The 13,440-nt window shown below is 40.1% G+C and overlaps 1 protein-coding gene across 4 annotated transcripts in view; it reads right to left on the bottom strand.

The window, feature by feature from the left end:
• The window catches only part of Ano4 (anoctamin 4), a 401,571-nt gene that overhangs the window by 59,347 nt on the left and 328,784 nt on the right, over nucleotides 1-13,440 (bottom strand). For all 4 annotated transcript variants that reach the window (XM_021225955.2, XM_040755102.1, XM_040755103.1 and 1 more), the window contains one exon: nucleotides 10,567-10,627. In XM_021225955.2, the coding sequence (XP_021081614.2) occupies nucleotides 10,567-10,627 (61 nt within the window). The remainder of the gene's footprint in view (nucleotides 1-10,566; nucleotides 10,628-13,440) is intronic.

Genomic DNA, 13,440 nt, shown 5'->3' with positions numbered 1-13,440 from the left:
TTCATTGGTACTAATTTATTGTTCCTGATTCTCTTCAGAGAAAATATGCAAAATATGTTAACCATATTTAGATATATGTAAATATATTTGTATTTAATATAAATATCCTAGGTGGTACATGCTTCTCTTTTGTCTGACAAAATGTATGATGTCCACTTACACTGTTTGACTGAATGGACTTAGTAGGAATGATTACCAACTAGTGTCTGGAATCTGGGTGCATAGCATAAGAATTGTTGCTGGCGACATGTTTACTTTACTGCACTTCATACAGAAGGGCAGTCCATCAGACTGCAATGGTCACTTAGGTAAGAGAGAAATTACCTCTATTTATGCTACAGAACGATGTTAGATCTTTGTATTAGAATGGTATAGTCATATCTCAATGAGTGTAGACACTTTACAATGGGGAAGGAGGTAAGTTTCATGCAGCTGTTGGGACCCTACTTTGAAGGCATGAAGATATAACTACCTGTATTTTACTCCCTTAGAAAATTCTCAAGCCATTCATCTAAACCTTTATTCATCTTACTTGTAAAAGAGGATTTTGCATTTTATCCTCCTGTCTACCCTCATCCCTGCTTGGTACTATTACCTAATCATCCCACAGGGAGGTTCACCTGAGGTGTTAACCTCAATCCCAAATAGCAATCCTTTTGTGACATTAAGTTGACACATTAAGAAAATATGAGACGTTTTCCCTTTTATCACAGGTAGGAATGAGGGCAGGGTTTATGTAGATTGGTATTAAAATACAGTAACCTTCCCTTGTCTGTGGGGTATACATCCCAACACCTGTACAGATGCTTGAAATTGTGTCTGGTATCAAAGTGTGTGTATTCTATGCTGTTTACTATTTGGCCTTAATGCATATATTAGTGAACCCAACATTCACTGTTTCTTTCTTATTAAGCAGAGACTTTCCATATTTTTACTGCAGGAAGCATTTTATAACACCTCTCTGGCACATACACATGAACAACATTCAATATTGGTATTCTTGAACTTGGGTTCGTTATTAAGACCATTCCTAGGACAGTAACTTCAACACAAGCCCTGTCGTACTGTGACACTCAATATGACTTCTCAGAGTAACTAGTTGATGGGTAGCAAATACAGTGCAGATACCCTGGATGAGCTGAAGCAATCTGTGTCCTGGGAAGACAGAGCTGGGCTGTGTAAGATTTCATCATTAGTTTAGATCAGTGTACAATTTAGTGTACTTATTTCTAGAATTTTCTATTTAATATTATTGGATCATGGTTGACCAGAGGTAACTAAAATAGGAAGAAAACAAACAAAACCAAACAAATTACAGCTAAGGTACTATTGTACAAGAACACTTTTTAGCTTAGAATCATATACAGCTGAGAAGACTGACATAATGAGCTCATAAAGAACACTTAGTGGTGAGGATATACACTGTGCTTATTATTTTCTGAAGTAGAACAATCACTGTCAATTTCAAATATATTTGCATCAGGCTGTTACAATTTCTACCAAAGCCATTTTTATTACATTAATTTACTGAAATTAGACATGGCCATAACCCACATGACCATAAATAGCAGGCTTCATGTGGGATTGAAGACTTAGGAAGAAGAGGCTGCTGCTTCCCCAGGCTCCCTCTTTTGTTTCGTTTCATTTTTCAGCAATGAAGAGAGAAGATGGAGTCATATGACAGAAGGAACCCTAGCCATTCATCTGAATGGAAATAAGGACTGCCTGCTTAGACTCTACCGAAGGCCCCGTGTTGGGGTTTGTGGATGAAAGCTGACCTAGACTTCTTTCTGGAAAGTACAGCCTATGGTTACATTCTGCAAACTGGAAGAAAGAAGCCATGCGTGGTGGCTCCATCTCACCTAGGCGTTTAGAGATGCTTGGTGGAAAAATGCTCCCCTTAGATTGTCCCATACTCTCCATGCTGTACTCCTTAACCATCCTGATTTGTCATCTGTGTTTTAATTACTAGGTTACACTTTAATTTAACCTTCTATTGAAATGACAACAGCCTAAAAGAAAAAGGAAGTCTACTTTTCCAGTTATTTTTGGGTACTGTGCTGAAACAGTTATAAATATGAAGGGGCTATGTTCCAAGGTTATTATAGGTTTAGTAGGTGAACCTGGCATGTACTTGTATCCTGCATGCAGATCTGTAATTTCCAGAGAGCCTAGGAAAACCTGCACTTATCTCAAAAGCTTCAGGGGATACAATGCTACCAATGCCACACCTTTTTTTGACTACTGATAATATAAATGGTTTGTAAAAGGCCTAATTTGATGCCTTATATTTAAAATGTCTGTTCTGGAATCCCAATAGAAGAATTACTCTGTCAGAAAATAGCTGTGAAGACATTTCCCTTGAATTTGAAAAACTAAGAGACTTAAAAATCTTATGGTGTATCTCCTCTGCCAAGTGCCAGAAGCTTATGCTCCATTTCTGTGAATAAAGCAAGAATAAGGGCTACATAAAATGGTCCGTGTGCATGAAAGGCAATGGGTGACTTTTATCTCAGAATGATGGCCTAGCTCAAAGCATTTGATGCTGATTGGCTGCTCCACTCTCGTGACTCAAAGCACCTTCAGAAACCTAGATACGATGATTTCCTTGCTGGATCTGCAGCACTGCTTGGTTGGTGGAGTTCTTGTTTTTTAAGCATACGAGTCTGGGTTTATTCTCTGGGACATCATCATCGTCATAATAATAACGATCTTACTTTCTAGGAAATGTAGGATGAATTATTTCACATATATAACCACTTTCCCAGCAATACTCATTTCTTTTTAAAAATGAAATTAGTGACATCAACAGATTTTTTCTTTTTGTTTTTTTTCAAGACAGGGTTTCTCTGTGTCTTTGGAGGCTGTCCTGGAACTAGCTCTTATAGACTAGGCTGCCCTCGAACTCACAGAGATCTGCCTGCTTCTGCCTCCCAAGTGCTGGGATTAAAGGCATGTGCCACCACTGCCCGTCTCAGATTTAATTTTTACCAGACTTTTGTAACTCTCTGAGAATGTTTGCTTGGATAAAATGTGGGGAACTAGAGCAATATGCTTCTCCCAAGACATAAGAGACAGAAATGAGGTCAGGTCTGACAGTGTCACATGTAAATCCACACATACAAAAAACACTTAGCTAAGAATTATAAACTCAAAGCTAGGAAGGCAACAGAGAAAAAGAGTCACTTACTAGGGAGTTGGAGATTGGAACAAACATTTCTTAGTTCTAATTGGCCATGTTACAGAACAAGCCCCACAATTTTCAAGAGAAAAAAATCTTCACATAAACCATATCAGTATCAAAATAACAGCATTAAATATTAAAGAACACAAGCAGCATGTTTTTGTAGTTTACTAATTTAGAAGACCCCAAAGAGGCCAGTGTAATCATGTAAATGAGAAGCTGAGACATTTATGAGATACTGTGATATGTCAAAATGAGTTAATTTTGGAGTGTAGGAAGTCAGGAGTGAAGACATATTTTAATAAGATCAAAGCTAACCATTGGTGCCAGGACCTTTGGTGAGTACACGAATTTACATGCAGGGCAGGGTATTTACAACTCATAGGTAAAAGTCCAAAAAGCCAATTTGTGAAAGTCTGATGTACCATAAAATACTCTAAAAATACCCTGATGGAAATGCAGTTTCTAGGGGTGTTCTGGGTAATTGGAGCAAACACTGCTGATTAATCAAGCTGAAAGAAACAGTTCTCAAGAAACAACCCTGTCCTTCCCATTCACTTAACAATCATTGACTCCATTAATTCAACATACCAAATAAATTGCTAGATGCAGTAATTTCCATGCTTAAATGAGACATAATAATAACTTTGGTTTCACAAGCATGTTACACAGGGATTCTGGAGAGTCATTTTAAACTATTCTCTGTCCAAAATGTAGTTTCACATTCTGTGTTGATACTGGAAAAGTCTGGGAGAGAGTACTGTCTCTCCAAGTCACATTAGCTTTTGGGAGTTCTGACACCATTTCTGAGTTAGTAACTGAGGGAATTCTACAGGCATTGTAGTTTTTTTCTAGGGACTACAGTTTTATGGGGCCCACCGAGGATGCGCTTCCTCTCTGTAAAAAGGGACCACACTGCAGTGTTCTGGGAACCCTCACTTCATGCTTAAGGGCTTACCTACTAAAATACATAAAATAGCTATTATGCACATGACTGAAAGACACTGAAGAACGGATAACTGAGAGAAAGATGAATGAAGTGTTCACTCAGGGTTGTTCCATCAGCTCATTGCTTAGAGTCACCAGAACACTGTTCAGGAAAGAGTATGAAAACATGTTAGGGAGGACATTGAAGTGAGGTAGGGTACTAGCTAGGAAGGGCCACGTTAGGAGGACTTGGGCAAAGGTACTGTCTCCAGGACATGATAGGACCATGGGGAAGAGAGTCTGCTTTCTTTACGGGCATGGCCCCTGGTAGGCTAACCATGCTCCAGTGAATGATACCACATACATCTATGAGTATATATGGGCATCACAAATTGGATTTAATGGACAAAGAGTTATCAAAAGAAGGAATAAAAACAGCTAAGAAATGTCTCAAAAGTCTTCATCATTCTTAACACATTGGAAAGTACAAGTGAAAACAACTTTAGATTTCATCCTATCCTAATCAGAATGGCTAACATCAACCAGATAATGAGTGATAAAGGCTGGCAAGGATGTGTGTGTGTGGGGGGGGAGCGCACTCATTCATTTTTGATGGGAATGCAAAATGGTGCAGGAACTCTGTAAATCAGTGTGGAGAATTCTTCATTTGTTTTATGTAGATGAATGCTCTATCTGCATGTGCAACTTTATGTCAGAAGAGGGCATCCCATCCCACCACAGATGGTTGTGAGCCACCATGTGCTTGCTGGAAATAGAATTCAGGTCTTCTGGGACAGCAGCCAGTGCTCTTTGAGTGCTGAGCCATCTCTCCAGACCCAAGAATTCTTAAAAAGCTAAAAATTAATCTAGTACATGATGACTCAGCTACATTACTTGTAGGCATATGTCCAAAAGACTTAACACCTATCACACAGATACTTACTCAGTTGTGTTCATAGACCTCTATTCACAATAGCTAGGAAATGGGAATAACCTAAATGCCATTGAGCTGATGAATGGGTAATGAAAATATGGTACACATACATAATAGAATATTCTACTCTTTAGCAGTAGAGAAAAATCAAACAATTAAAAGTTTCAATAAATGGACAGAATTAGTATATATTGCATAATGTGTGAGGTAACCCAGACTTAGAAAGACAAACACTGCATGGTGTCTCTTACCTGTGGTTTCTAGCTTTGAATTTTTAAGTGTAAATGTAGATCTCACACCTAATCAAAGAAGCCTCTCTTTGCAGCAGTGGGAAACCATTACAGATGGTCAAAGTGCAACAAACTGATTCAATTGTTCTATTCCATTCACAACCTCAATTGACAAATTGCAAATTCAATTCCCACACTTAAGGCTTAGGGAACATCATGAAAGAAGGAGCAGAAGGATTGTAAAAGTCAAGGAACCAGGGAGTCTGCTGTGAGACTGTGTCTCTTAGAAATGACAAGGAAACTACACACATGAAACCTCCCACAATATGTCAGCCTAAACAAGACCTGAGCAATGACAATACACTATACATACTAACATGGAAGGGGGAGACCTCATGTGGCCCCATCCCTTGACCAAGGGCTATAGGCAATTAACAACTCCCTGAGAGCTAAGAAGAAGTCATGAAATTGGGAGGAGGGTTGGAGCAGTGAGTGGATCTGAGAGGAGTTATAGGGAAACATGGGGATGAATATGAACAAAATACAGTAATACATGTATGAAATTATCAAATAATTAATGAAGTATATTAAAATGCAAATGTGAAACAAATATTTGCAAACATAAAAAGCACTTCTATCAGCATGCATTAAAAACTCACACATAAGAAAGAAGACAAACGTCCCAGTAACAAATGAGCAATCAGTGTAAGCAAACACTTCACCTTGGAAACTATGTAGGTTACAAAAGTCCAGGGACAGATGCTCAACATCATACTCGCTAGGGAAATGCAAATCAAAGCTACAATATGCTGGCTATGTACACCCTTAAGAATGACTGTCATTATAAAGACTGGAAATTCCCAGTGTCTGTGAGCATGTGTCCTGACTGGTAACTCTCATGGAATGTTGACATGATGACAAGTCTCTGGGAAACAACTATATATGAAGTTAGATATTTGCTTGTCATGTGATCCCATCATGCCCCCAGCCATTATTTGTCCAAGAAAATATGGATGCAAAGGCTATTATGAAAACACAAAAAATTAGAAAGCCAGCAATTCATACATTCATGACTGTTAAAACCTGAACTGGCACAAGTGCCTATTAATTGTTGCGTATAAACCAACTGTGGTGTAACTAGGCAATGAGATAGATACTATCCTGAACTATAAAGATACAAACTACTGACCTATTCAGGAGCAGAAATTAGTAACATTAAGTATAGTGAAAAACGCCAGACACCAAATTCCGCGTGTTGATTCTCTTTGAATATAATATGTTATGGGTGAAAGTGTACTGGGTAGCCAATGGACTGACTGCCAAGCCAGGTGAAAACTTCTACAGGATTAGAAAGTTTCATGCTATATCATGTCCCCCAGTTTCTTCCCATCTACATTAGTATTTAATGTACTTAGACTCACACTTTATTTGTATACTTTGCTGTACTGTAACCTGTGCTATAATTAACAACTCATGATGTATTGGAGTCTCTTGAGAGTAGAGACATTATCATTTTTATTTTCTTATCTTGTTGGTTTCCTTTATCTTTGGAGGAAGCTCATTAAGACAGGATGTTTACAGGAAGGTGAAACAATCCTACAGCAGTGGTTCTCAGCCTTCCTAATGCTGCTACTCTTTAATACAGTTCCTCATGTTGTGGTGACCCCCAACCATAAAATTATTTTCATTGCTACCTCATAGCATAACAGTTTGCTACTGTTATGATCATAATATAAATATCTGTGTTTCCAGACGGTCTTAGGTGACCCCTGTGAAAGGATGTTTCGACCTCAAAGGGGTCACAGTCCACAGGTTGAGAAGCACTCTACAGGGAAGTTCAGGAAGTAAACAAAAATAGCATCAAGAAGTCCCTGAAACTGACCAGATTCACTAGGCCTCTCCTACCACAAACATATAACCAATGAGTGACACTATAGACAAGCCAAATAGCCCAGTAGACTCTCAGACAAGCCACGCTGTCAAGATGCCTGGAGGAAACTGAACAACCGAACTGCCTGGGAAAAGCTCAGACCAACTGAACGATCTGCAAAGGACACTCTGCAACCTGGTCAGCCACCTTCAGGTTGTACAGTGTGCTGGAGGTTCCCAGCTGTCACCATGCTGGGGTGGGCTCAGGTGATGCAGCTTTGAGCCATTTCTACCCCTTTGAGCAATGCCTCAGCCATGTTTATGTAAGTGACCCCAATAAAACTCACTGATTTGCCAAACCGGACTTTGGTGGCATCCGAACTTTGGTTTGTCATCAGTTCCCTTTGTGGGGGGAGTAGATGTCAGTTAATCTCTCTCCAGGAGTTGTATCAGCCAACAGTACCCAGTGTCCAGTGACAAGGAGTGTACCATCTGCTGTTAATCAAAGATCTTAATTGATATTCCCTATGGGGGAGACCTGGAAATGGCTCTAGAATAGGACAGATAGTATCTGGCTTAAACTCCAGACTCCATTTCTTATAGCTACTGCAGAATTTTGAGTAAGCCGAGTAGCTTCTCTAGACCTCTAAGTCATTTCGGCTATGAAATGGAAACTGATTCATTCTGATGATTTATGAGAAAGTGATGAACTGTCATGTGTACACGCATCCACATGCAGTGGATGTTTTGTAATTACATGCCTCTTTTCTTTTGACTATTCAATACTATTTTAACTAATTAATTTCTAGTGTGATGTTTTTATTAATTACATGACAATACTGTTTTTGTTGGACGTGCAGACAAGAGTACAAAAGATGAAGTTAGACGGTTTCCAGAAACAAAAGGCCAATTACAATAGAATAAATTTAAAAAGAGGCAGGCTTCCTTTGTTGATCCCTTACAAAATTGTACAAAATCGTTCAATTTGAACAAAATATCCACTATCTTGTCATTTTGACTGGAGGACATACAGCGTCTCATTGTTTGTTGGCTGGGGGTAGTTTTTAAAAACAACGTTGAAGTAAAAAAATTTAGGAATAAAAGAGGACTCAGTAATGAAGATCAGAGGGAGACAATCTTCTTCCTGATAGGTCTCTGCAAGCAGCATCTACTTCTCTAATGATTCTCCTTTTGTCTCTCGGGAGATAAGCTAATTTAGTTCACAATTATCCTATCCCTCAACTCCTTGTGAACAGAGAGGAAAGAGCCACACTGCACCTTTAGTTCATAGTGTAACCTGAGATCTTCATGGAGCCCTTCTACCATACATGTGGGAGCATGAGCAAAACTAGCATGCAAGCCGAGTGTGGGGACAGTGCTACTAACCAGAGTTTTATTGTTCAGCTGGTGAACACAAAGCAAACGCAGTGAATAGCACATCCGCCCAGAGGTCTCGAAAATCACTGTCCCGTCAGCTGTGTCTTAGCAATTACTCTGAAAATCTGAGTGCATTTGTTTTCTTAAGCGCTGTAACATCAGTCCTAGGATATGATCCTGACAGCATTAGACAGAGCTCCATTTAGAATGAATCTGCCTCTACAAAACATCACCATCCCAAAGCAGCAAAAGTAAGGCTCAGGATGAACATGACTGTTTGTTATCCGAAGGCTAGGATCTCCACAGCCAAAGCTTGCAAACAACACCCATGCCTATTCCAAAGCCGAGGAGCTACGACAGCTCATGTTAGCTGTCGAATTTGCTTTATGCTGGTTTCTACTTCAGTTTCCTTGGCTGTTATGTGAGCATAGTGATAGTTGCTTTCTTGAAGGTTGTGGTGGGGATTAAATGAGATAAGATATGTTCAATGGTTATGGCAGTGTGTAGCGATAACCATATACTACTAGTATAACTGTTGTTATTTCTGGTTGTCCTAGATCACTGTAGAAGACACATGCTTTTCTACAAAGGAATACTTGGGATGACAGAGTCTTGTTAACAAACTAGCACATTTCTGGGACTAACGCAGAACTTAAGCAATAAGTTATCAGTCAAGATAAAGCAATTAGAGGGTGAATTACCCAAGATTTGCTTTACCTAGAGACACTCTAAAATATTCCTGTGTGCTCCAAATGTCTTATGGAAATCTATCAGATGAATACTGCTTGTATTACAAAGCCCAATACTGTCAAGTCTCCAGTTTACCCACTTGTCATCTTAGATTCTTTCCAACTCCATGCTCCACCAGCAACCAGTCAAGCTGGGCAAAGGGACCACCAAAAAAACTTATTTATCATTCACAGGACTAGAAATCTTTCAAAAAGCAATCTCTTTTACAATAGCATAATTGGGGGAAGAGATGACAAATTCTACCTTCCAGACAAAGGGCAGTGTACCAAAATTTCACTTCAGTATAACCTCAGGGGTTAAGTTGTAGGAGAATAAAACTTATCTGACTCAAAAAATCTATCAGTGGGTATCTGAAATTGGAGAAACACTGAAGTGGGTATGGGGGTTTGTATTTAATTCTTCCTGAATGACACCAGGAACATATCATACCAGGTATATAACCAATCCTCATTACACAGTAGACTAGTGTTTAATGAAGAGCTTGGGGATTCTGGGCGAGGATGCTTATGGCAGCTCTATCACTGGCTATGAGCAAGCTCTTCTAATATCCACCAGTATGCTTGACAGCTATTTTCACTTTATATGTGTTTGGGACCATAAAAAGTTAGGTACCACTAACTTAAGAAATAAGTTCGTTTTCCAGAGTCACTTCATTTGTAACAATGGCAAAGCTTAAGCACTGGTTGCTTATTACACCTCCTGATCATGATACTTACATGTTCTAGGAAGGCAAGACATGTATTATTTTTATCTTGATCTCAGTCCTGTAGCCAAAACTCTATGCAACCATTGGTATGGTTCTTCCTTCTCTACATCCTCTCCCCATTTGTAATGGATTCAAATGAGTTCAGGATTTAAGGACAGCAAAATAGTGAGAGGCTGTTAGTACACCACCAGGGAAGGCAGAACTCCTATAGGGACCAGAGTATTCATAGATAGGGTATGAATGCCAACATCTTTGATAGCTATCAGCCACAGAAGGACTATGAGAGACAGAGATGTTGGATGAGTCCAAGAAAATTGATGAAGCTGTTCAAGATCTTGAAACCATTAGGCATATTTTCCCCTGTATAGTATCACTGTGATGAAGCTGTCCAAGATCTTTAAGGAAACCATCAGACACATTTCCCCTGTATATTATCACTTTCAGAGTAAACTAGTGATCTGTTTGTTGCCAACAGGAAACACAACTGAATTAATTAAGCTTCTTCATTGACATCCAGAACGTGTCTCTAAAGGAACACACTGCGGGGCAGATGAGGCCAACTCACACTTCCTGGCTATTGTTCACTTACCCCAGACAGCCATGAACACAGCAAAGAACACAGTGGCTCCATTGTCAAAAAGGTGTGTCACCTGGAAATAAAAGAACCCATTCAGCTAGTTTCTCATGAACAATAATTTAACTGCTATTTTTAACGCTGCACAAAATAGTTATGGTGACACAGTGAGCTTTGTAAGGGTACTTGGTGAATATTCCCCTTGACGATGAGTAAGAAGGGGGTGGGTGCCTTCAGATTGTGAAGTGCAGATGTGGAGGAAAGGGTCTGTGTCCTTACACCAGGCTCATGCATTTGAACACTCGTCAGCAGACCCATAGTGCTTTTAAGAATTCCATTCATGTGCCTGAAACGTCTTGTGGGTTACTTTACATTTCAGCATTATAAATACAAGAGACAAGAACCATTATCAGATTCACGCTCACACTCATGAAAGCCTGAGGTAATCACTGTTCTTGCCACTTCCTATAACCCAAAGACAGTTGGTAATGCCTTTTCACCAGAGTGTGCTCTGAAGGTCTATTCTCACTGCGAAACAGCCACACTCATTTCCACCTCCATTCTAAATCACACAAAGTCCATGGCAAACTGACGACTGACAGTTTCACAAAACACAGCCTTTTGGGCATTTTATGTTTCCCTAGTAAAGTATACTTTACTGTCTCTGGAGAATATGTCCAGGATAAACAGGTTTTATTGCCATATCATAGTGTCAAGTATTTTTCCAAAACTTTATGCTCTCTTGTTCTTTGAGTGGAGGAGAGATGGGCGGCATTCAAACACTAAATGTGACACAAATATCTAAATCCTAAGCCTTTTGTACGCCGGATGGAATGTTGTGCTGGAATCCCCCACCCCGTATCACACAATCCCGGCAGCACTAGTGGTACATGGTGGGTTCCGGCTCCCTGTCTGGACATTTGGCGAATGCAGTAGTTTGTAACGTGAGGGTGGGTTCCTGGTTGAATTGTGGCTGTCATTCTGGGCTGCCTAGATCATTCCCACCCACACAACAGATGTCTCTCACGCTGTTTCCAAGGAGTGCATGGATAGTGGGACCCAGCGGAGTACTTCCTTGGGACAGGATATAAACATTGGAAGAGACAGTTTTCTGCTGTAGTCACCAGTGTGAGTCAGAATAGCTGAGGAAATGAGGACTTCTGGTTCCCAGCATAGTGGTAGTCTAGCTCATCTGATGGTTCTCTTGGACAAATCCCACTAAAGAAAAGCAAGAGAGTAGACTCTATATAGTAACAAAACATGAAGACTACAAGACAGTCCAAGGAATGGGCAGTGGTCTCAAACTGATTTGCATGGGGCATGTGTATGTATGGACATGTGCATGAATGTGCATTTACATGTGTGAAGGCCTAAGATGAATTTCAGGTGTCTTCTTTGATAGTTCTCTACATTATGTATTGAGGTGATGTTCCTCAGTCAAGCCCAGAGTTTTGCTGACTCAGTTAATATAGCTAGCTTGCTTAGGGGACTCCAAGTCTCTGCCTCTGCCATGCTGGGTTTACAGGGAGGATGTCACATCCACCTGGGCTTTACTTGGGTGCTAGAGGATCTGGGGTCCAGTCCTCACATTTGCATGGCAAATGCTTTACCTGCTCAGCTATGTTCCCAGCCCAACAGACACTTCCCGAAGGGACAGAGACTCTAGGATAACAGAATAGAAATTGCAGCAATGTTTTGAAGATGGGGATGAAACCCAGAGTCTCATACCTGTTAGGCAAACGCACTACCACTGAGTTTTATCCCCAGTCCAAAGAACAAGAATTTAAAATAAGCACAAAAAGGATACTTAGAGATAAAGGAAGGAAGACAGAACCTGGAGGCTTGGCCATCTTCTCAACACAGGAAGGGAACCTGTCTGCAGAAGTGTGCACAAGTGTATTGGAGAGATACTGGGGGTCTGGAGGGTACAAGTTCTAGGCTGGGAGATGCTTTGTGATTTTTTTGTTTTCTTTGTGCAGAAAACAACAAGCTTGTCAGTGTCTCCATGCTTAAACCACTTGGCAGTAGATTTCAGACTCTTGTGCTTTCCAAGGATGAGGGTAAGGCATTTGATGATGAGCAAAGTGGTTGCTGGCTGGGTTGGAACTATTCTCTGTATAAGACCCACAAACTCACTGCTGACATTTCTAATACATGCTTCTAAAGGAAGTCTGTAGAAATCTGATTCTGCCACCTCTGCCTTTAGTTTAAAGGTTTTAGGGAAGGCCAAACACAAAATTCAGAGTCTAAACATCTTACATCTCAGCAGGGTCTGGTGGTAAAGAAGCTATGTTGTGTGGTCTGGTAAATGGAGACCCACGTTTTTCAGGTTTGCTGTCCTATGAGTAAAGATGAGTAGGTTTTAGTTTTCTGAGTAAAATAACACCTGCCTTGAAATTGACATGCAGGTTGGAAATAACACATGCTACCTAGCAATTATGGAAATAACCTAACTTAAAATCAGGATTATTCTAGATTTCTGGTAGAATTACTGCCAACAGAAGCTCCTATGAACTTTGAGCACTCTGAACTATTCACGGTTAATTGAAGGAATTATTAAGGATTTCCTGGGAAGAGAATTTCACCCAAGCAATTCTTCACATTAGAAACACACACACACACACACACACACACACACACACACACACACACACACACACACACACACACAACACACATGACACCAAACAAAGACCAAATCATAGAAATTTGATGGTGTCCAAAAGCAGGCTTTTAAAACACAAATCTCATGACTTTTTAGTAAAATTGCATTACTGCTTTCTTAACTATACATTCCCACGGTTGCTCTGCTTAATCGTTCCTTACAGCCTCAGTCTACATGTCCTCTAAAGACAGGGAGAGGCACCGAGTGCTTTTCTGGTCTCTTGT

This window comes from Mesocricetus auratus, unplaced genomic scaffold (genome assembly GCF_017639785.1).
Source record: "Mesocricetus auratus isolate SY011 unplaced genomic scaffold, BCM_Maur_2.0 Super-Scaffold_100011, whole genome shotgun sequence".
NCBI lineage: Eukaryota > Metazoa > Chordata > Mammalia > Rodentia > Cricetidae > Mesocricetus > Mesocricetus auratus.
Note: the sequence above shows the minus strand (reverse complement) of the source record. Positions and strands in the feature narration are given on the sequence as shown.